At 42.9% G+C, this 20,503-nt stretch overlaps 1 protein-coding gene across 1 annotated transcript in view; it reads left to right on the plus strand.

Moving 5' to 3' along the window:
* CPS1 (carbamoyl-phosphate synthase 1) overlaps window positions 1-20,503 on the plus strand; it is a 98,467-nt gene that overhangs the window by 54,626 nt on the left and 23,338 nt on the right. Inside the window, exons 23-28 of the mRNA XM_068407709.1 lie at window positions 5,992-6,133; window positions 8,605-8,670; window positions 9,242-9,305; window positions 12,802-12,983; window positions 18,886-19,080; window positions 19,648-19,715. Of these exons, the coding sequence (XP_068263810.1) occupies window positions 5,992-6,133; window positions 8,605-8,670; window positions 9,242-9,305; window positions 12,802-12,983; window positions 18,886-19,080; window positions 19,648-19,715 (717 nt within the window). The remainder of the gene's footprint in view (window positions 1-5,991; window positions 6,134-8,604; window positions 8,671-9,241; window positions 9,306-12,801; window positions 12,984-18,885; window positions 19,081-19,647; window positions 19,716-20,503) is intronic.

The following is a 20,503-nucleotide window of genomic DNA, read 5'->3' on the forward strand; positions in this document are numbered from 1 at the left end:
GAGTAGCCACAGAAATACAGGTACTGGAATTAAAACCCGGCTCCAACAGGTGGCCTGGAAAACAACGCAGGGAGGAAAGCTCGGACAGGCTGTCAATAACCTGTGCTCTTCCACAGTGCTTGTTGCACAGCTGCTCTTCTCAAAAGCAGTGTTTCTGCTGACTTGCGTGCTTTTGGGACAGGACAGAGAGCCTAAGTCAGATCTTGTGTGGGTACAAAGCAGAGTGGGTCCAGTGATGCTAAATGAGGCTGCACTTATTTATACTGTTTGAGGAGCTGTCACTGACATATTTGTAGTACTTGCTTTTAAATATCTGGGAAGATTGCTTTTGTCTTCTTTATGAACTGAGGGGCAAGGAAGACTCAGGAACAAATTAGGAATTCAGTACGTGAGAATATAATATAAGCAACTATTCAGCACTGTTATTTGTGCTTTGTGTGAATCTGACATAAGATACTTTCTATTTGTCTTACAGAGCCACTGGTAATAATTTCACAGCTGTATTTTCTCTCGAAACATCTGTACATTTGTAAAACCACAATATGTTTTTTTTTCCTTGATACAGAGGATATACAGGTGTCACCCTTTAAAAGCCACTGGGGAATCTCTGTAACCAGTATGTACAATACCAGAAGCAGGGGAGTCCATACCATGGCATCCCAGCAAAGACCTCAAAGCTCTCTTTTACCAGAGGTAGAAAATAGGCTTTGAGGAAGCATCTATGACCCATTTCTTGGCTGTGTTTTGATGTGAGCTGCTGCTTCAGCACATCACTTAATCCTAGGTGTGTGTCATTTAGGTCTTAGGTCACAGTGTGAGGTTCATGTTACTTAAATCAAGACGTCCACAATGAGATTTATTGGCCCAGGGACCTGAATGTTAAAGATGCAGAGCTCTGGAGTGATACTTGTTCAGTGAGCGAAATTTGTTGGTTTACAGCTCCTGTTCCCCAAACGTTCCTTTGACAGCTTTTTGTCAGTCATCTCATGAGTTTCTCAGGAGGGGAAAAATGGTAACAATCTGTCTCCTTGAGAAGAGAAGCAGGGAGAGAATTTATACACCGATCTCATTATTTTAATTGTAGCGTGTTCAAAATCTTGTAAAACATCAGGAGCAATCAAGGAAGCCACTAAGAGCCTTGAAGCAGAGTGGGGCAACGAGGAAAAGAGGAAGAATGTGCCTTTGTACATAATCCAGCCTGAAGTAAAGTAGGCTTTTGAAACCCCCAGGTCTGTGACTACTGACAGAGGAAGAGCTCTCTCAGGACTGCGCATTAGGCGTTTTGGTTCCAGTGCTTCTTGCTTTCGGTCCACTTTGCTTACCATAGCGAAACTGTAGTCTGGGCTTAAATCTACCCCCTCCAGATTTAGGAGAAGCTGAGTTCAAGACTGGTGGGCTGAGCTGGAGTGTGCTCGTCTTTGCAGCTCCTATGTGCGTGTCCAAGCCCCATGAACAGCTGCTGAGGTAAACCAGAGGTGACCTGCGGGGGTGAGCCTGTGAGCTTACAGGGCAGATGTTAACTGATGCAATAGCTGTGTCCCAAATGCTCCCAGCTCAGGCTTTGGCCCTCAGTTTCATAAAATGTTCCTGATCCTTTTGATCAAGACCCATTAACATGTGCCTAAGTAAAATGCGGCTGGGTGTAAAGTTGACAACGTACCTAAAATGAAGCAGAGCCTGGTTTGGGAGACAAGAAAGAGAGTGCTTCTTCCCATATCAAAGCTGGGGCTTTCTGCTGGCACGTTTATTTAGCACTACTCCTAAACTGGTGGATCAGATGAAAGCCAGTCAAGTGGAAGAGGGCCGTGCTGAAGTGAGCAGGCTCTCCTGATAATTGCAATGCTGCCAGCATTCTTCCAGTCAGTTAATAGATTTTTCCAGGATCTCTGTGCCAGGTGAAAATTTCCTCATTAAGGGGAATTTATTCCATTTCCTTTTATAGTTTAATATTGAAAAAGTGAGTGGATGGAGTTCCAAAGATGACAGGTCGAATTTTAAACAAAAAGCAACAACAAATCAACACTGGAAGCTGAAACGGAGGCACAAGCAAGGTTCGGGAAAGGCTTGTATTGTTTATAAACTGCAAAATGTGCAGGGGACTTTGGCTTTCCGAGGAAGTGAACAGCCACTAAATGATTATGGCAGTGTGCAAAAGTCTAATTGTCTGGTTTTGAAGCTCTAAAACTTCTGACTGTCATTTTGCAAAGGTGAATGTTAGGAAAAAGGAGAATTATAGGAGTCTGGAATCATGGCCAGTTAATCTTCCCTTGTTTCTGAATTGATTAGAAACCAGCAAGGGGCTTTAATCTTTGGAAGACTTTTTGCTCTGTGTTTGAAAAGTAAGTGATGCTCCAGGGGAAAGTGGGAGGCAGTGATGTAGGACTGGGTCATGTGTTTGGGAATAGCCAGAACTGAGAATTTTTTTCTTCTCTTTTTAGTGCTGGATTTCTGGTGAGCTCTTGGAAGGGTTATTTGCACTCAAGCGTTCAAAAAGATCAGCCTGATTCCGCTCTTGCTGGCTTTTGTGTCTCCAGCAAGTCTAAAGGGCTGTATTTGAGCAAAGGCAGTGGGAATGCCGGATCTTAAAAATCATCAGCCCTTAACCTCTGCGCATCTCAGTTTTGCTATCTGTAAGATAAGCATCACCCTACCATGCTGTTTGCGTGTTTCTTTATATTCTTTCCATGGAAGCTGAGATAAAAGTGCTAAAAAGCACCCTTATTAGTAAATGGAAATGATCCAGGTATGAAGATGTATGTCCAGTACATGCAGAGAGGCAGCCTGATTTCCATGCCAGTGCTGAGGGTTTGCAGCTCTCTGAACCAGTTCCCTTTAAACGTGGTGGAGCAATTCTGCTGGCTTACTCTGCCTGCCCCTTCTTCTGGTTGTGCTTCCAAATCCCTGGGAGCTGCCTTGGAGGATTTTGGCAATTTCTCATCTTGTGGCACATTCTGGTTTCAAGTGCTTGGAAAGTGGCACTGCTGGGTGTTTGACTCTTGCCCATTTTCTGTGACAATATTAAATGGCAAAACTGTTACATCCCCAGGGCTGGGTTGTCAGTTCTAACCTTTCCTGCCCCATGGTGAGCTGGGTGCATTTCCTCCATATTAGGCTGCCTCCAGGGCAGTGAGAAATGGGAAAACCCTTCCTGTCTAGGTGCTGATTGAATAGAGGTTCCCACCACATCTTTCTTATTAGCCACATTGAAAGCTACATCTTTTCTTTATCATGCATTGTGAGTAGCAGAGGAAAAAATGCACAGTTTCATTTCCCCTTAGGTACTTGGTTTTTCTCTTGCACACTGGTTGTCCTGTACAAAACTGGTTACCTTTTTGCTGTGTTTTGGTGTGTCCTAACCTAATTTAAGCTGCTGGCCTGAGGCAAATGAATCATGTCACCAAATAATCACTGCTTCTCTTCTACTCGCCCTGCTAGGGGGAGATGACGATGAATGATATTGTTATAATGAGATACAAAAAACTGAATTGAAACAAGGTGCAAATGAAGGCAATTTTCTTTCTGTGTCAGTAATCAAAAGACAGCCAGCTATGTGTGTTTCTGAGGCAGAAAGGAGAGAGAGAAAGGGAGTAAACTGCACTGAAACAGGCTCATTTTCTTGGGGTCGTCAGGTCTGCTCACTCGTACTTAGGGAAAGCTGAATCTAGGAGAGAAATCTAACGTGGCTGCGTTCTTCTTAATAGCCGGTGATGGCTAGCTTCTGTTTTGCCAGAGAACTGGCAGATTTTGCTTGCTGTGTTTCCTCCCGTCCATGCCTTCAGTTCTGGCATTCATGGTTTATGTAAGAAGTCCTGCCTCTGAGCTGACATCAGAAAGTAGAAAGGGCTGAGGAGAAGCAGAGGAGTTTTGTGGTGGAGGCGTTAGTGCATGGGAACCGCATGTACTGCGGTGCTGCAAAGTGGGTCTTATTTTGGGAAGTCTTTCTGCACCCAGAACTAAACCCAAATCCTGGGAAGCTCAACCTGCTGGATTAGGCAGGACTGTTTCCTTCTGACACTAGCAAAGAGCAGGATCTGCTGGAGTAAGAAGGGTGATGTGGTGGAGGGTTGTGGAGAACATCAAGGGTGAAGGTGGAACTCCTGCCTGGAGTCCCCGGAGGGCAGAGCAGGCTGGTTGTTAGTGCCAGGCTGGGACACAGTGCAGAGGATAACAGTTGCAGTGAGCGTTTTCTTTCTGCAAATCCTCGTTAGCTGTCTGCTCTGCTATTGCAGGCAGGGGGAGTACTCTGTTCTCATATTGCAGGGGAAGGAGAGGTGGCATTGGGGAATTCATAGACAAAACCCCATCTACCCAGGGATCTGAACCCAAAAGTTTCTGGTCCCCAGTTCTGCTCTCGGAACAGCTGGTTTGACACTTTTGTGACTCTCACCTGTTTTACGCTAGCCTGACTTCACTGAGGGCAGCAGAGCTTCTCTGTGCCTAAGCCAGAGTGGAAAATCCAATCCAATGACTCTCTGTCATGCTTCAGCTTCCTGACACATTCCAATAAAGCGGCCTTACCCCTCTCCTCCCACTCAAATAACATAATGCTATTTATTTAAAAATACCATCAAGCAAAGGACATAATTCAAAAGCTCTGATTTAGGAAAATTGCTTGTTTGTTAATCATTTCCTTTTTCCTGATTCAGAGCTTGCTTGCTCATAAAATATTGATTTATTGGGCAGGCAAGGATGCTCTTGGCAATGAAGATGAAAAGCAGAAGTGCTGATAAAAATACATAGGCTTTTTTATGTTTTTGCAAAAGCTAAGCTTAGAAAAGGTAGCTTAGAAACAGACAGGCAGAAACTGTAAGGGCTATAGGTGGAGCGAGAACAAAGCGGAAAAAAGATAGTGTGGGAGAGAAAAAAGTGGAGGGAATAAAGGGGGAATGGAGAAGATGAAAAAATCAAAAGCAAAATGGACAAGAAACTGTTGAGCTGCAGAGATGGCTGGGGAAAGCAATGCATTTGAAATAAACACCAAAAACTAGGACTCCTGAAAAGCAAAACCAGGAGAACATATGGAAGTATTGAGAGACCCTGATTGCAAGTATGAAATCAAAAAAGGTGCCCCTGCTTTACCCTGTCTATCGCTCTCCCCAGTTTCATCATTCAAGAAGCAGCACAAATGATATGGAAAAAAGTATATTTGAGACTGTCAGAAGGAAAAACCTCCCTTGCTTGTGAGCCTCTGAAGGTCATTTCTGCTATGTATCTCTGAAGTCAGATGCTTTTTCAAAAGACTGGGTATTTCTGAAGGTAGACAGAGCATCCTCAACAACAGAAAGAAGGGCTTGTTTGGGACAAATTGTAGTGTTTTGAGGCAAATTGTCCCCCCAGCTCAGCAGGGTCAGGGGACAATTATGTCTCTAAATGACTTGTCCCAGAGCTTCAGGAATTTCCTGCCTTTGTGTGGAGTGGGCAGCTGCAACGAGAGGCAGGAGATGTGCGTACATATGTAATTATTGATCCAGCCCAGTCTGGTGAGGCCTATGTTTTAAAATTTAGACTGGGAGGAGGAATGTAAGGGAGAGATCGAGTTAAAGTTTGGGCATGGGGATGTGGGGATACTGAATCCAAGAAAGGAATCACTGCAGGTCCTCTGTGAAGGCTGTAGTGGTAAATGACCATACAGTTCTTGTGGATATGGTGACCTTGTACTAACCTGGTGGAGAATGCTGCCTGGGAGATGATGCACCTAATCATGAGTCACTCATTCTCTCTCAAAAATGCAAGGAAAGAAAGAGTTTCACTTCCTAGCATCAGCAGTCTGCCTGTAGACTTTACCTTATAGGTCTTTGTGGGGGGTATCCAGTGCAAAAGGTCTTTTATGTGTGATGATTGCATAGCTTAGCTGGATCTTCTTCCTTTTCTTGCCTTTATGTGCATGATCCTACAGCAACTCTATGCAGTATGGAAGATGCAAGCACTCATGTATCTTCTGAGTATTCCTGTAAAGCCTCATGCAGAGGTGTTGTTCTTATTTAATCCCAGTGAAACAGTTCCAGAAGAGACACTGAGGAGAGCCAAACAGATCGGGTTCTCAGACAAACAGATTGGGAAATGCCTGAGGCTGACTGAAGTCCAGTGCCGTCAGCTGAGACTGAGGAAGAATATAGTGCCCTGGGTGAAACAGGTACGTGAGAAACATAACTGTTTGTGGTGGGGGCTTCCAAGAGTGCAAGGAGTGGGAGACCTCCATGTCCTTAGAAACAGCTGAGGTAAACAAAGTGGAACCCCTGGCTCTGTTAACATCCGTGGGAATTTTGACATTGACATTAGAGGAGAACAAATTTCACACACATAGCTGTTACTTCTGCACTGCAGGCATCAATGCAATGACATGGACGTCCCCAAAGAGAGACTCAGAATATTCTTGTTCATATTCTGTGTGGCTGAGGGGGAAATGCAGCTATCTGGCTTTGGGAAAAGGCTGCGAATGCTGGTCCACCATGGTGTGACCATGAAAAGTGTAATATGTCTTTTCTCTTGGTAGTAACTTTTTACAGGGTAATACTTTATTTGAAGTGTGCTATTGTTATGGGTTCATTTGCTATTCATTGTGATAGCTCATTGTGTAATGAGCTCATCTAGTATTCATGGCAGAGTCATGAGTGCTTTGCTAGGTGTTCTGCTGATGCATTTAAGGTATGTTAGTATTAAACTGCCACCAGCTGTTTTTTTTGTCCTTAAAGGGGAAAAAAAAAAACCAACCCAAACTACTGAACGTTTCTGAAAGAGCCCATCTGTATCCTTAGGCCCAATTCCAGGTGCCAAATCTCCTTCTGTTCCCCAGCTGCTGTTTTCCTTCTACATCCTCACCTGGCCCACAGAAAAGTGCCTGGTCTTGCACTGCGTTCTTTCAGCTGCATATGGCATTGCAGCATTGGATTGATTTGTGTGCCAAGGTACCCTTAATAAGGTCATTCTACTTATGCCTGCATTTGTGGCTTCAAAGCATATGTTTCTTCCTGAGCCATGAAGTACAAGTTGCAGTATTAGCAACAGTAATGAGCAGCAGACACTTACATAGTGCTAATGACGTAAGGTCACATTCTTCATTATTCACAAGGAGCTGGTCAGCCAGTGGGGATTCCTGGAAATACTTGAAGACTAGACAGATTTTTAAATGGTATAGCATGTAAAAATTTGTGTCAGGGCTGCTTTAATATTGTTCCCCCTCTTCAATATTCTGTGTAGAAATGTTTCAGCTGTTCATTCAGGGAAATATAGCAATCACTGGTGACCTAGATGGACTAGTTACCATGTATAATATACAATAAGTAGTTGACACAAATAGTCTGTGAACAGCCTAGTAGAAAAATTATTCTTCTGTGCTCTCTGGTGACTAATTACATAAGAAATTATTGAAAACTACATATAAAGGGTGGTTGAAAACCACTCTTGCTTTGTGTACCATTTAATTATCAAAGCATGAGTCATATTGTAACATAAACATGTAGTACTTGCACTGTTGGCTGCTATTCGGCATGATTTCAAAGTGATATTGGGTGCATGTTTGTATTCAGTGTGGGAGTAAGATGGGGTCAAGAGTATAGTGTGAAGATCCCAGACAGCGCAGCTAAAGAAGACAGGAGACCTGGAGGAATGGAGATCTGTGTAATGAATGCTGCCAAGCTAATAGAGAATGAGGGCTTTGGCAAGAAGGGGTGGGTGGGGAAAGTTCCTGGGCTGTGAAGGTGTTTTACCAAAGAGGTGTGGAGCTAAAACAGCAGCTTAGAAGGAGATGGTAGACTCTTTCCTGTGTGCCCAGGTGGCCCAGAAGGCCAATGGCATCCTGGCCTCTATTAGGAATAGTGTAGCCAGCCGGTCTAGGGAAGTGATCGTCCCTCTATACTCGGCACTGGTGAGGCCGCATCTTGAGTACTGTGTTCAGTTCTGGGCCCCACACTTCAAGAAAGATGTTGAGGTGTTGGAGCGAGTCCAGAGGAGGGCGACCAAGCTGGTGAAGGGTCTGGAGGGTCTGACCTACGAGGAACGGCTGAGGGAGCTGGGGTTGTTTAGCCTGGAGAAGAGGAGGCTCCAAGGTGACCTTATTGCAGTCTACAACTACCTGAAGGGAGGTTGGAGTGAAGTGGGAGTTGGCCTCTTCTCCCGGGCAACTAGCGATAGGACAAGAGGACACAGCCTCAAGCTTCGCCAGGGGAGGTTCAGGTTGGACATCAGGAAGAATTTCTTTTCAGAAAGGGTTATTAGACATTGGAATGGGCTGCCCAGGGAGGTGGTGGAGTCACCATCTCTGGATGTGTTTAAGAAAAGACTGGACATGGCACTTAGTGACAGGGTGGTGTAGGGGCAGCGGTTGGACTCGATGATCCCTGAGGTCTCTTCCAACCTGGTTGATTCTGTGATTTTGTGATTCTGTGACTGAACGGTAAGGTCTGGGGGAAAGGCCAGGCATATGCTACATTGCGAGCACATGACAGTTCAAATCACCTCCTTTTGAGGAAAGACATGATAGGAAAATAATAGGCCAGAAATAGGAGTAGAAAAGGAAAGAGGGAAAAGAAAAACCCCAAAACACCCGCAAGAAAGAAAGATCTTGCACCGGCCAAGTCACAATCCCTCCTCTTCTCCCCCGTACAGATCGACACACTGGCAGCAGAATACCCAGCAGTAACTAATTACCTCTACGTCACGTACAATGGGCAGGTAGGCACATTTCGAAACAAGTCTCGTTGCTGTCTAGTTTGATCTCTTTCCCCTGTGCTGCATTATTTCTGGAGATCTTGCAGGTTTCTCAGTCTCTGTAGCAATTGTTTTAGAGGGTGTTACATATAATCCCCTTATAGCAGGCCTGGAACTTTCTCTTGCTCAAATACTGATCCAGTGCATTTAGTGTTAATGCCCCTGTGTTGTTATGATCCTGTCCTATATCACCTGTACTTGCATCTTCTGTGCACAGGGCAGGTGCTGGGAATGCAGAACTCATGTTTCACTCATCGCATACTAGTATTCATTTTTATGTGAAACTTAACAGGTCCTTAGGCTGCTCAAACAGCCAAATCAGAGGTGCTGTGTCTCCTTTGGTTTGGGTGCAGCACCACTAATTCCAGTAGAGTTGCACTTGATTTACACTGCAGTAAACGAGATCAGACTTGAGCCCTGAAGGATCAAGCTGTTGGATTATGGGCTGAGCACCAGAAACTGTTTATTCTGAAAAGGATGGAGTTAGGTGCTGTGAGGGTACAGATCCTAATGACTTTTCTCCCTCCCTTCTCAGGAACACGATGTAAAATTTGATGACTGTGGAGTGATGGTGTTGGGCTGTGGACCGTATCACATAGGTAAATCTTTCTTAGAACTCCTCTGTTCTCCTTGCACCCTTGAGCCTTCTTTGGGTATTCCTGTGGTTCATTTGCTCCTCTTCTCATATGGTAACAAGACCCTCCAGAGCACAGTGCACAGGACATCAATTCCTAACACAAGGTTTGCCTTTTATACTTACTTGGAGATTTCATTTCATGCCCTGGAAGAAACAGGAGACTTTTATTACTTTTCACTTGTCTCGCTTAGTTATGATTTCCACAAAGTTTTAGGGAATTTTTTAAATCTTAGTTTTTGCACATGTTCAGGTCTTGAGAACCTGACACCTTGTATAGAAGTTTGTTGCTCCCACGCCTATCTTATATGTTTACTGCCAGCTCATGACTATGTTGTCATATACTATGCATTTTACTACTGTAAGTATACGTGACTATACCTTCAGCTGCTTTTGTATGAGCAATTCTCTGTATGCTGTTTTTTCAGCCCACTCAGATGATTATGCAGCATAAGAGTTTCCTCATGGCTATGAGTATTGGGTAGACAGGCTGCTGAATTCTGCATATGATGACTTTCACTTTTTTTTTTTCATGAATCCTTCCAAGTGCTTTGCAATTATTGACAAAAAAAATTGCTTGTTATTCAGAAATATTTTTGCTCTGCATCTCACAAGTAGTGGTGATGGTTTTTGAAAGCTGAAATTTAAAACTGCATTCATTTGTTTTGCTTGGATGGACAAGTCACGTGCTACACTCCTGTTGCTGTTTGTAGGATGTGTCTTTTTGAACTCAGTTTCCAGTATGATTATTGAGATGAGTGAAATCAGGAGGAATGCTCCATGATTATGCTTATTTTTTGTGAACGTATCTGCCAGTCAACATGCTGTGTAGCATGGTCACAAAAAATGAACATAAAAAGGATGGCAATGTTGTTTAATAATTTTATTGAATGTACGTGAATACATTTTGCGCTGTTCACCTAGAACTCCTGATTGCTTAGAATAGCCATACAGGTCTGATCTTGGTCTTACCTGTTCTGTAGCTTTGATTAGATCAAGACAGTCTTTGGAAGAGGTTGCAACTAAATAAAGGCTGCTAGAGGAAACCATTACTTGCACCTCTAAAAGATTTTTTTTCTAGGTGCAATTGCTGAGTTGATTTTTTTTTTTCTCTTCTTATCCTTTGAAGACAAGTAAGCAGCATGCTTTTCCTCTATGCTTTCAGAATTGTAATCATAATTCAGTGAGATCAATTTTGTGTTCGCTGTGGATTTACATTTACAAAACAGGAATAGGTCAGAAAGGGCTAAATGATTTGGATGGAAGTTAAACATGAGTTACTCTCTTTTTTTTTAAAAAAAAAGCCACCAAGATTCTGATTTCCTTTGTGAAAACTGAGTTTTAGATTAAAAAAAACAACCTTATGAATTTTGTTTGAAAATATTTTGAAATATATTACAGGAAAATCTTGAATATGTTGACACTTTTGCAAAGAAATAAAATTATTTAGGGGAAGTGTGAGGTCATTTCAAAAGTCATGCTATATTCTGTATTTAAAAAGAAAATTATCCAGACTGAAGTGTCTTTTTTTGAAGTTTTCTTGTTTTTGTTAACTAATACGCCAAATAGAAACATGGTGTGAATCGGTACAGCTGCACACTCTTGAACTTCAGAGCGTGCTTTGGTGCACCTTTCACGCACACGTAAAGGCCTCTGGCTCACTGAGAGCCTGAGCTGCAGTGTGTGACCTGTGCTCCGTGGGGGTATTGCTCACATGTTCAAGGTGATGCTTGCTCTTCACTTGCTGCCAGGAGGGTATTTCCTATTCCTGGAGGAGGGTTGGTTTGTGTGACAGTCAGCCCTGAAAGCAGTATATATAAGCTGTTCCACCAACTGCGTTGACCCGCAGAGTGCTCTGTAAATTCTAAGGTGTGCATGCAGATTTAACGTGATTGAAATCTGAAAGTCAGTTCAAAAACATGCCTGTAGTGATGTAGTAGTTATCTTCTGAGGAGCAGTGTCTGGTTATGTTACAACAGTCATTACTGGTATTATTAATTATTTGCTGTCTTCCCTTTTCCCACTGTTTGGACATTTGTTTGGACTATTACTGGATGTGGCTGGAATATACTTACAAGTGTTTAGCTGTTTTCCCAGGTTGTATCTAAAACAGTCAGATGGGGACTCCAGGTGACCATTGTGTCCCAAAGCTGAGGTTTCTTATGTGTATAAGAATACCTGAATAATGGAAGTGGAATACAAAAAGTGAATGAGCATCTGGTGACCCTTCTGGGAAACATCCAGTTTCAGATTTGATTTCCCTCTCTTTTCTGTGGGGTTTTAGCTGAGACCTAGGCATGTTTTGAGGTTCCTGTTTGACAGAAGTAGAGAAATAAATTGTGTGCCTATCAGTGAGTGACCTGTGACAGCCATCTGTTTGTGACTAGATGGTGGAGACAGCAATTAAGCACAGCCTGAATTTCCAGTGTGTCTTGTCACACAATTATATATAAAAATAATGATATCAGTGGTTAACGATCATGTAATGACTGTGAACACACCATGATGAGGCCAAGGTTTTCTTGTAGACTGGAAGCATAATCATTTAATGATGTTTTTTAATATGCATCATTCTCTGTTTATGGTACCCCTCTTAGATGTTTGAGCATAGAAATTTATGGGACAGTAGCTGTTTGCGCAAGTCTGGACTCCAGCGTTGCCTGAAGCCTGCAGTGTTGCCCAAGTCCCAAGTCCTGCAGCTTGTCCAAGACTAAGCACCAAGTCCTAGTGCTCACCCAAGCACCAGGTGGCTCTCTCTGTGCCTCTTTCCTTTAGAGATGGCCACAGTGCTTACTCAGGATTCAGGACAGTAGGATGTGCTTGCCCCACAGTGTTGCCATAGTCACTGTGGCCTTTAAACCAAGATAAAAGGATCACAGAGTGGCTTTAAAAGTGTTGTTCTACCAATTTGCCTTATCTAGAGTCAGTGCACAGGAAGGTCAAACCCACTGAGCTGTGATTTTTCTGTTGTTAGGTTAGCTGTACTCTGCTCTTCTGGAAGGTAAAACACACTTGTGTCTTCTGTTTTTTAAACCACATCTCTACAAATGCTTCATGTTTCCTCAAGTAAACGGATCTGTCTCGTAATAATGGGCTCTCAGTTTGGTCACCTTTAAGCTTCTGCCTCTTAAGTTCATCTCAAAGCATGTTGGTTGGGAGGCAGTAGTAGCTGGCTGGGCAGCAAGAGGAGACATGAGTGTTTACGCATGCAGGATGACAGACATGTTAGAGGCTTGTGACTCCTGAGCAGCTGAGCCAACTTACCTGTTGTGCTTGGAGGCTCACGTTTGTGGATGATTAATTTCCATGGGAGGAAAATTAGATTTCTTGCTCTGAGCTGACAGGAGGCAATCCTGTTTTTTTTTTTTCTTTTTCTTTTTCAAGCTTGAGTGCTGAGAACGTCTGTTTGTTTTCTTCTCTGCATCCTTCCTTTCTTTGCCCACTTTTCTGTCTCCTGGCAGGCAGCAGTGTAGAGTTTGATTGGTGTGCTGTCTCCAGTATCCGCACGCTGCGTCAGCTTGGCAACAAGACCGTCGTAGTGAATTGCAACCCGGAGACAGTGAGCACAGATTTTGATGAGTGTGACAGACTGTACTTTGAGGAGCTGTCATTGGAAAGGATACTGGACATCTACCAATATGAGGTAAAGAAAAGCAGAAGCAGCAACAAAAATCCATGAAGCAGACCAAACTTTTCAAAATTCCTGTCACTAGCTTGCTTTGGCAGAGCAGCTGGGGGCAAAGTGGGAGAGCTTGCTAGCAAAAGCTGTTTGGTTTGGATCCCGATGTTGCATTTTACACATCGTTGGTGTTCCTAGCAGACTGCTCAATAATGAATGCCAAATAAATATTAAATTATTTTGCAAGATGCCATATTGTGCAATATTTACAAGCAGATTTAATTTGCTGCACAGTCATTTATTGCACAAATTGTTCTGCCCTTGCGGTGCTCAGCTTTAGCACTTAAGCATATCCTTGACTTTAAGTACAAGTACTCCCCCTGAAGCAGTAGAACAAGTTATGTGCATAATGCTAACATGTGCTCAAGAACTTGCGGTCTTGGCTTTGCAATGCAGTGGCAATGTGGTGGATGCGGTAGAGCATGGGGGCAGACAGGTCAGGAAAGGGCATTGGAATTGTCATCAAACCAAAACATGTTCCAGCTCCTGATCCAGATGTTGCACTTGTCTGTCAGGAGTTTTCAAGTGCTCAGAAGTGCTGATACTAAGAGATGGAGAGGAGTCCCAGACAGATTTCGTAATGGAAGGATATATAATGTAAACAGCTGGTCCCAATATGGAAAATGTTGATATCTAACTGGTAACACACTCATCTTGGATTTGTGTCTGAGGCTTTCAAAGTTGCTTACAGGAACTTCATCTCCCTTGAAATTCAATTTGAGTTCACTCTGTAACTTGCTGAAGCAAATTTGCAGAACCCAGGTCATGTTAAACTTACAATTTTTTCTGGCTCTTTTTTTCCCAGTATGTGACAATTTGACCTCATCTCCTTTGTGAATGGGTGCAAGTTTCTAAAATGGTTTTATAACCTGGCGACATTTTGATCATTCCCAAATTTGGAACCAAGCAAAAGCACATCAGAACTCAAGTCCCGGTTTCTAGGGTCTGTTCTTAAACCATTTGCAAAATCATGTTTAGGACCATTTTTTGATTGCACCTTCATTCTTTACTATGTTTACATGTTGTTTTACTTCTTCTTTAAATTTTCATGAAAACAGAGACTGTTACTGGAAAGCATAGATTTAGGACAGGCAAAAGACTGTGGTGGCTCTCTGGAGTCTTAAAGGCTGATTTTTGAATGTTTTAGGATTATCTGTGAGGCTCAGCTCTATAAACATTGAACTCCTGTTTACTTAAGCAAACTGAACTTCCGAACTCTGGGCATGGAGGAAACTGGTGTGACAATTTGTCAGACAAATGACTCTGATGAAACACAGCATCTAATTACCGCAGGATCAAAGAGAAGGCAGAGATAGGTGATGAGGAATCAACTACTCATTTAAATACGTAGTGCTATTAATTAGCACGTTGGGTAAGAAAAATATGTGAAAAGAATAACGGATACATATTGAAACCTGCTTGTCACAGCAGGGCTTGGTGAGTTTGATGGGAGGTGTTGTAGATCTCAAGGTCTAATAGCAGCATCCTGTGTACACACTGCTGAAGGGGAAGGACACACTGTTGGCAGTTTCCCCCGCTCAGCCAGCCATGCTTGTCAGCTGGACTGTGCTTATGTTTTTGGGCATGTTTTTAGCCTGTCCTGCTTGTGAAGTAAACCAAAAAGTGATCGTGAGAGAAGAGAGGGCAGGGAGGAGGCAGCAGGAGCTCAGGTGGTGGGAATAAAAAGGGGGAGAAGAGAGATGCTGGGAGTTTGCAGAGGATTCTGCTACCCTGACTTGGGTACGAAAACAACAAATTTCATCTTCACTCTAGAGGTGTTAGAGCTATCGGGGTCTGGGCCTAAACATCCAAACTTAGGGTTGTGCTGTCTAATAAATCCCAAGATGAATAATAAATACTCAGCTGTTTTAGAACTCTTAAGTAGTGACAAAAGGGAATGGTATCATTATGCCTAATTTGCAAGTAGGGAAACCGAGTCTCTGAGGAGTAGAGAGACTGCCCAGAGTCATGCAAAAGGACGTAGGCAGACCTGGGGACAGACTCCAGACCTCCAGCAGAGTGTAGTCTAAAATGTATTATTTGCTATATGTCATTTTTTAAAAAATGAGTGAGCCAAATGCTAATATCCCGTTAACAGGATACTTCCTCAGGCAAATGTAGTTGGAAGTCAGTCCCTAAGGAAACCATCGAGTTAAAAATTCTGGATCTGATTCTGAGATCCCTCACCAATCCTGCAGATAACCACCTCTCCCAGCTTCACATACGAAGTTTGAATAGTGCCATGATTTCAGACTGATCTTTTAAACTTTCCTGCTCATTAGCTTCCTCTAGTGTTCCAATGTACAATGAACAGTGGCAAATACTCTGAAAAGTCCTGGATCATTGGCAAAAACTGTAGGTAAAACCATCAGCAAACAATGGACACAACCCCTTGCCCTCAGTAAAAGTGATACATCACTCCCTAAATGTTGTTAGGGTTAGCAGGAAACCTTGGGCAACTATTAAGCTCCAATAAATAGGTGCACTGACTTGAGCCAGTTTTTCTGATCAGACAAATTAGGCTACATTGAGAAGCGAGGTTACCAATGAGACTGAGGGGGCTGGAACCTGCCTACCAAGAGCTCTCACAGCTTTGCGTGGTCCTATCCCAGGGACGTACTCGGCTGTCCCTTCTCTTTCTCTCTCGTGTCCCCTTTTACCTCTCCCTCTCCAGTCAACGTTCACAGTTACTCTGACTCACCAGAGACTGAGCTCTGCACAACAGAGCTGTGCTTTGGAGGCAAGTTTAATTTACTGTGAATGTGCAAAGTTAGGTGGTAGTCTATGAGGACAATAATTAAAAAAAAAATTCCTTCCCTCGGATTTATTGGCTTTTTGTTTCCAGAGAAGATATTCCCTTTTTATTTTAATATCTCTCTGCTTGAGGGCCTTTTGTGATTCTTTTCCAGTTTCTAGGATCATTCTGAAACAATTCATAAAACTAAAGGGGGCTCTTAGGTACAATTTTAATGGTCTAATTTGTTTTCAAACTCAGGAAAAAGAAAACCCAACTCTATTACTAATGACATAAAAGCAAGGTAGTAATAAAAAGAGTGATTTTTGTTATAAAGGGGAAAATAATTCTCTCTAGGCTTCTTTCACTAGATTATGTATAGCGTATATTTTAAAGCTATCTAATGGCAAGGATGTTACGCATTTTCTTTATAATTAAAATACGGCTGATGACAAAGTGATGTGCAGTGGAGTCCATTTCTGTCTGCCCACATTTCTCAGTGGAGCAATCCTGTTCCCTAGCAGGGCAGTGGGCTGCTCTTTGGGTGACAGCATGCTGTGGGAAATGACAGCAGGATTTTAAAGGAAGAGGTAAGCAGCAGCAGGATCGCAATTTATGGTTCTTTTTGAGTAAAAATGAGTATATGATTCTTTGCTATCTGCTTCAACAAGCCATCTTCTCTGTCTCCTTGAGGCTGGAGTCCTTAACGCCATCCCAGCTTTGATGTAGGCAGTATTTGGATTTTAGAGGCTCAGTGACTAGAATTGTTTTAAAGGAAGAAATAAGCAGCAGCTGAAGAGAAGCTGTTAGCTGGGACATTCACATTTCAAATATGTTGAGGATAGATTAAGTTGTTGGTTGACCTTGGCAGCAGAACTAGGTTGACTTGTTATCAAACAGGAACCATTCCAAGCTGCAAGAAGGGGTTTGCTTATTCACTGTCTGGTTCTTGTCCATGTGGGATGATAAGGGGCCCGGGGACTAGAGATAAGTACTGTATTTTGGATGTGTCTGGAAGCAGGAAGGAACAGATTTTTCTTCTGAACTGGAGATGGTGAGCTCCGATGTCAGGATACAACCCCACGTGGGCACAAAACAGCCTCTCTGCTTGCTCCCCCCTCTACTAATAAGGCATTTTTCACTCCCTGTCCTAAGCTCTTTCAGATGGTTGCTGTTGGCTGGCAGCAGCATGTCATCCCATAACTGACTGCATGGTGAAAAGGAAAAAAAATTATCTCCAGCACTGTGTGTTACCATGTTAAGCAAATAATAGTCTCATAGACCTTGGGATAATAAGTGCTGCTTAAATGCCAGACTTTTTTAGTGGATTTTTAATATGGTAGGAAAATAACCACATTAAAGTTGAGCAGGGTTTGTATTAGCATTTATCATTTGGTTTTTCTCAGTCACTTCTAGTCCATCTTGCTCTCAGCTTACAGATCTGCCACTCTAATCCCTTTAAATTCCTCATTAAGGAGTACCTCTTCCAGGAAGGCCAGTGGGGCTAACCTTCTTCAGGAAAAACACACTTGTTAATTAAAAGAGCATTGATACTCTAAAAGATAGACCCAAACTGTGGATCATTTGATTTATGTTTCTCGTTTGTTAGAGGTGGGCAAAACTGTGTAAGACACATTTGGTTCAAAAGAGCCTTTCACTGCAGCTGTACTAAGGGCCTGATTCTCCTTTGGGCAAAGTTTTACCAGCTTTAATTTGAAAGTAAAGTGCCCATTATTTAATTACCCTCAATTATTACACAATCTAAACGTAATTCCGGTCCTTATAATTGTTGCAGGTACTCTAAGGCCTTTTTTTACTCTTGAAAATTTTCACACCAGAATAGATCGTGCTTGAAAGCATTAGGGGTTCTATGTAAAAAAAAAAAAAAAGCCCATATTTGCACCTGAAAAAGATGTGTGTTTGCAAGCCAGCTCACCTGTCTCTTGTTATTTGCTGTTTATTGTTTCTTCACTTAAAATGTTGTGGTTGCGCAGTGATAGACATGAAATGTGCCATTGTGGCTGGAGGATGCTGTGCCACCTGTCCTGCCTCATCTGCTTCTGGAATTGAAGTGGTTGCAAATAACCTGCGTAGAAATGAGCACATATGACAGTTGGGCTGAAATACTTAATACTATCGAATGCGCTACGAGAAATGAGGAGCTAGTCAGGAATAATGAGGATTAATTAAAATAAAGGGCTAAACGTATCCGGCATAATTCACCATCACAGACTGATCGATTGGTCTCTGTTGAACTGGACTGTGCTTTGCTTTGTACAGGCCAGCAAGGGGTCAGCAGTGAGCACTCCGTAAAGACTGGCTTCTGGGGCTAGGAAAGGTTGCTTACTTAGCAAATAACCGTGCTGGAAGGAAAAAAAAAATTCCAGTTGTTTCCCATTGCCTTTCTGCTGGAGGTTACTCCCTTGCAACTCTGTAGTGAAAAAGAGTTTGCGAAAATGTCTGCTACTCTGGAAGTCTCTGACTGTGAGCATGGGAGAGGCTGTTTTCTCGGGAGAGCTGGACAGAGAAAGAAAGGGGACCTAAACCATCCTGTTTGTTCAGGCTACTGGGTCCAAAGGTTGCAGCAGAGGATTGGGAGTGGACTCGGTTGAAGTGATGGTCCCCATCCATGTTCACAAATGTAGGAGAACACGGGAGGGAGACCTGACCCCACCGAAGAGTTTTGAGTTTCGTTGTGGGGGAAGTGCCCTTCCTCTGCAAAGCAAGGGAGCATGTTTCAGCTCAGTGCTTATCCTCACTTGAAAAGCAGAAGCACCTAAACATGACATGAAAATAAGGTAACAGTCTGTGCTTCCAGCCGAAGTTAAAACCTTGGGTTGGTGTCAAAAGACATGTGAACACTGCAGATTTCTTTGGTTTCCTGGGGAATTTGACCTCAAGTTACTACTGTCTATTTCATGATATCAAGGAGGATATTGCTGTTTTAGAGAGGCTACACACTATGAATCACACTTTGCAGCCTGGGTGCCTCTGGATCAGCACAATTATGATCTGCCTTTGCTCATAGCAACCTGAAACATGATGTAATCTAAATATTGGATTCCTCGTTACAACAGCTCTTAATGTTAAGCTAACTTGGATGTGACTGTGCTACTTTCTCTCTGCCAACAGGGATGCAGTGGTTGCATTATTTCTGTAGGTGGGCAGATTCCCAATAACTTGGCAGTGCCACTGCACCAGAGTGGAGTGAAGATCCTTGGCACAAATCCTTTGCAGATTGACCGGGCAGAAGATCGCTCCGTATTCTCAGCTGTTCTGGATGAGCTGCGTGTGGCCCAGGCTCCCTGGAAGGCAGTCAGCACACTGGTAAGTTGGGATGTGCATCTGGTAAACGATGAAGCGGCTGGGGGTTGTTATGAGCATCTGCTCAGGGGAGACCGACTTACTGATACATTTCAATATTCCAAAGACATTTTTTTACTGCTGATGCTGAAGATCTTTTTGATCCCTGTAGAGTGATGCTATAGCGTCACTGGGAGTGGGATGAAAACTGGAAGTGTCTTTAAATCACCTTTACACAACATGGAGTATATACCCAGCAAAAGCTAGCACCACTGTCTGTCTGCTCTAGCTTATCCTCTGGCCTTGAAAACTATTCTAGCAGGTGGAGGTTGCAAAGGAATACAGATGTGTTGCCACTGCTCTTTTTTTCCTCGTGAAGCTCTATGGACAGGGAAGGTCTGAAGATGACAACTCTGGAACGAAGTCGTATATTACGTTCAGCCCAGGCTGTAGTCCCCTACTTCTCTTCCCCCCTGCACCCCTTCACCAATCTTAATGGCTAGTAAAGTGCAAATGCAGTTAGAGTTGAAATTTTAGTAGGACTTTAAAATATTTTTGTGTTCACAGCATGTTTTTCTTCCCTTTCTTTAGAGAGATGCAGTTGAATTTGCAAGTTCTGTGGGTTACCCATGTTTGCTGAGGCCTTCCTATGTTCTGAGGTAAGGGTGAACCATCAGAGCTCATCAAGCTGGGGATATGAACTACAGCCTCTGAGACAAGTGAGAGTAATTTCAGGGGACATGTGGAAAACACTATGCTAGGTGCATGTGGCATAAAACCACCCATCTTAACAGGTGAGACAACTGCCCAAACCAATAAAGGAAGCCAATGGGTCCCTTATGTCCATCAGGCACAGACCAAAGGTAGAACATAATCATAAGAATGTCTGTTTAGCTGCATTACCTTTTTCATATCTCAAGGCCAAAAACATGAACCATCTGCAATATTCATTAAGGTTCCTGAGACTACTACCTGCACAATTAAGCCAGAAGATTGTTTGCCACCAGGAAAAACAGAAGGAAACATGCTGAGGCCATTTATTGGGATTGGCATCTGTTTTCAGAAAATGACGATGCGTCTTTTGAATTCAGCTTCTTATTTGCTAAGCTTCTCTGCTTACAGGCATATTTTATGTCCCTATGCTGTGGCAGCTGCTTCTTTTTAAATAGACTTTGTACAGAGCCACACGTTTACAACAGCTAGACTTTTTGAAGGAGTTACACCAGCACATACACACAGCAAATCACATGTTCTGAATGATCACTCTTCTCTGTGAGGCATTTCTTCATAGCTGAATGACTAGGCACGGGGAGGCAGTTTACTGGGCACAGTTTACAAGTAAAAATAAATTGGAGACAGGATCCTTTTCATATGAAAAAGAGACACATATCAAAATGAAGAGGCACAGTATTCATTTTCAGGGGAGAAAAAAGTCTTTTTATTTAAA

Source organism: Nyctibius grandis, chromosome 9, assembly GCF_013368605.1.
Source record: "Nyctibius grandis isolate bNycGra1 chromosome 9, bNycGra1.pri, whole genome shotgun sequence".
In the NCBI taxonomy this organism is placed as follows: domain Eukaryota; kingdom Metazoa; phylum Chordata; class Aves; order Nyctibiiformes; family Nyctibiidae; genus Nyctibius; species Nyctibius grandis.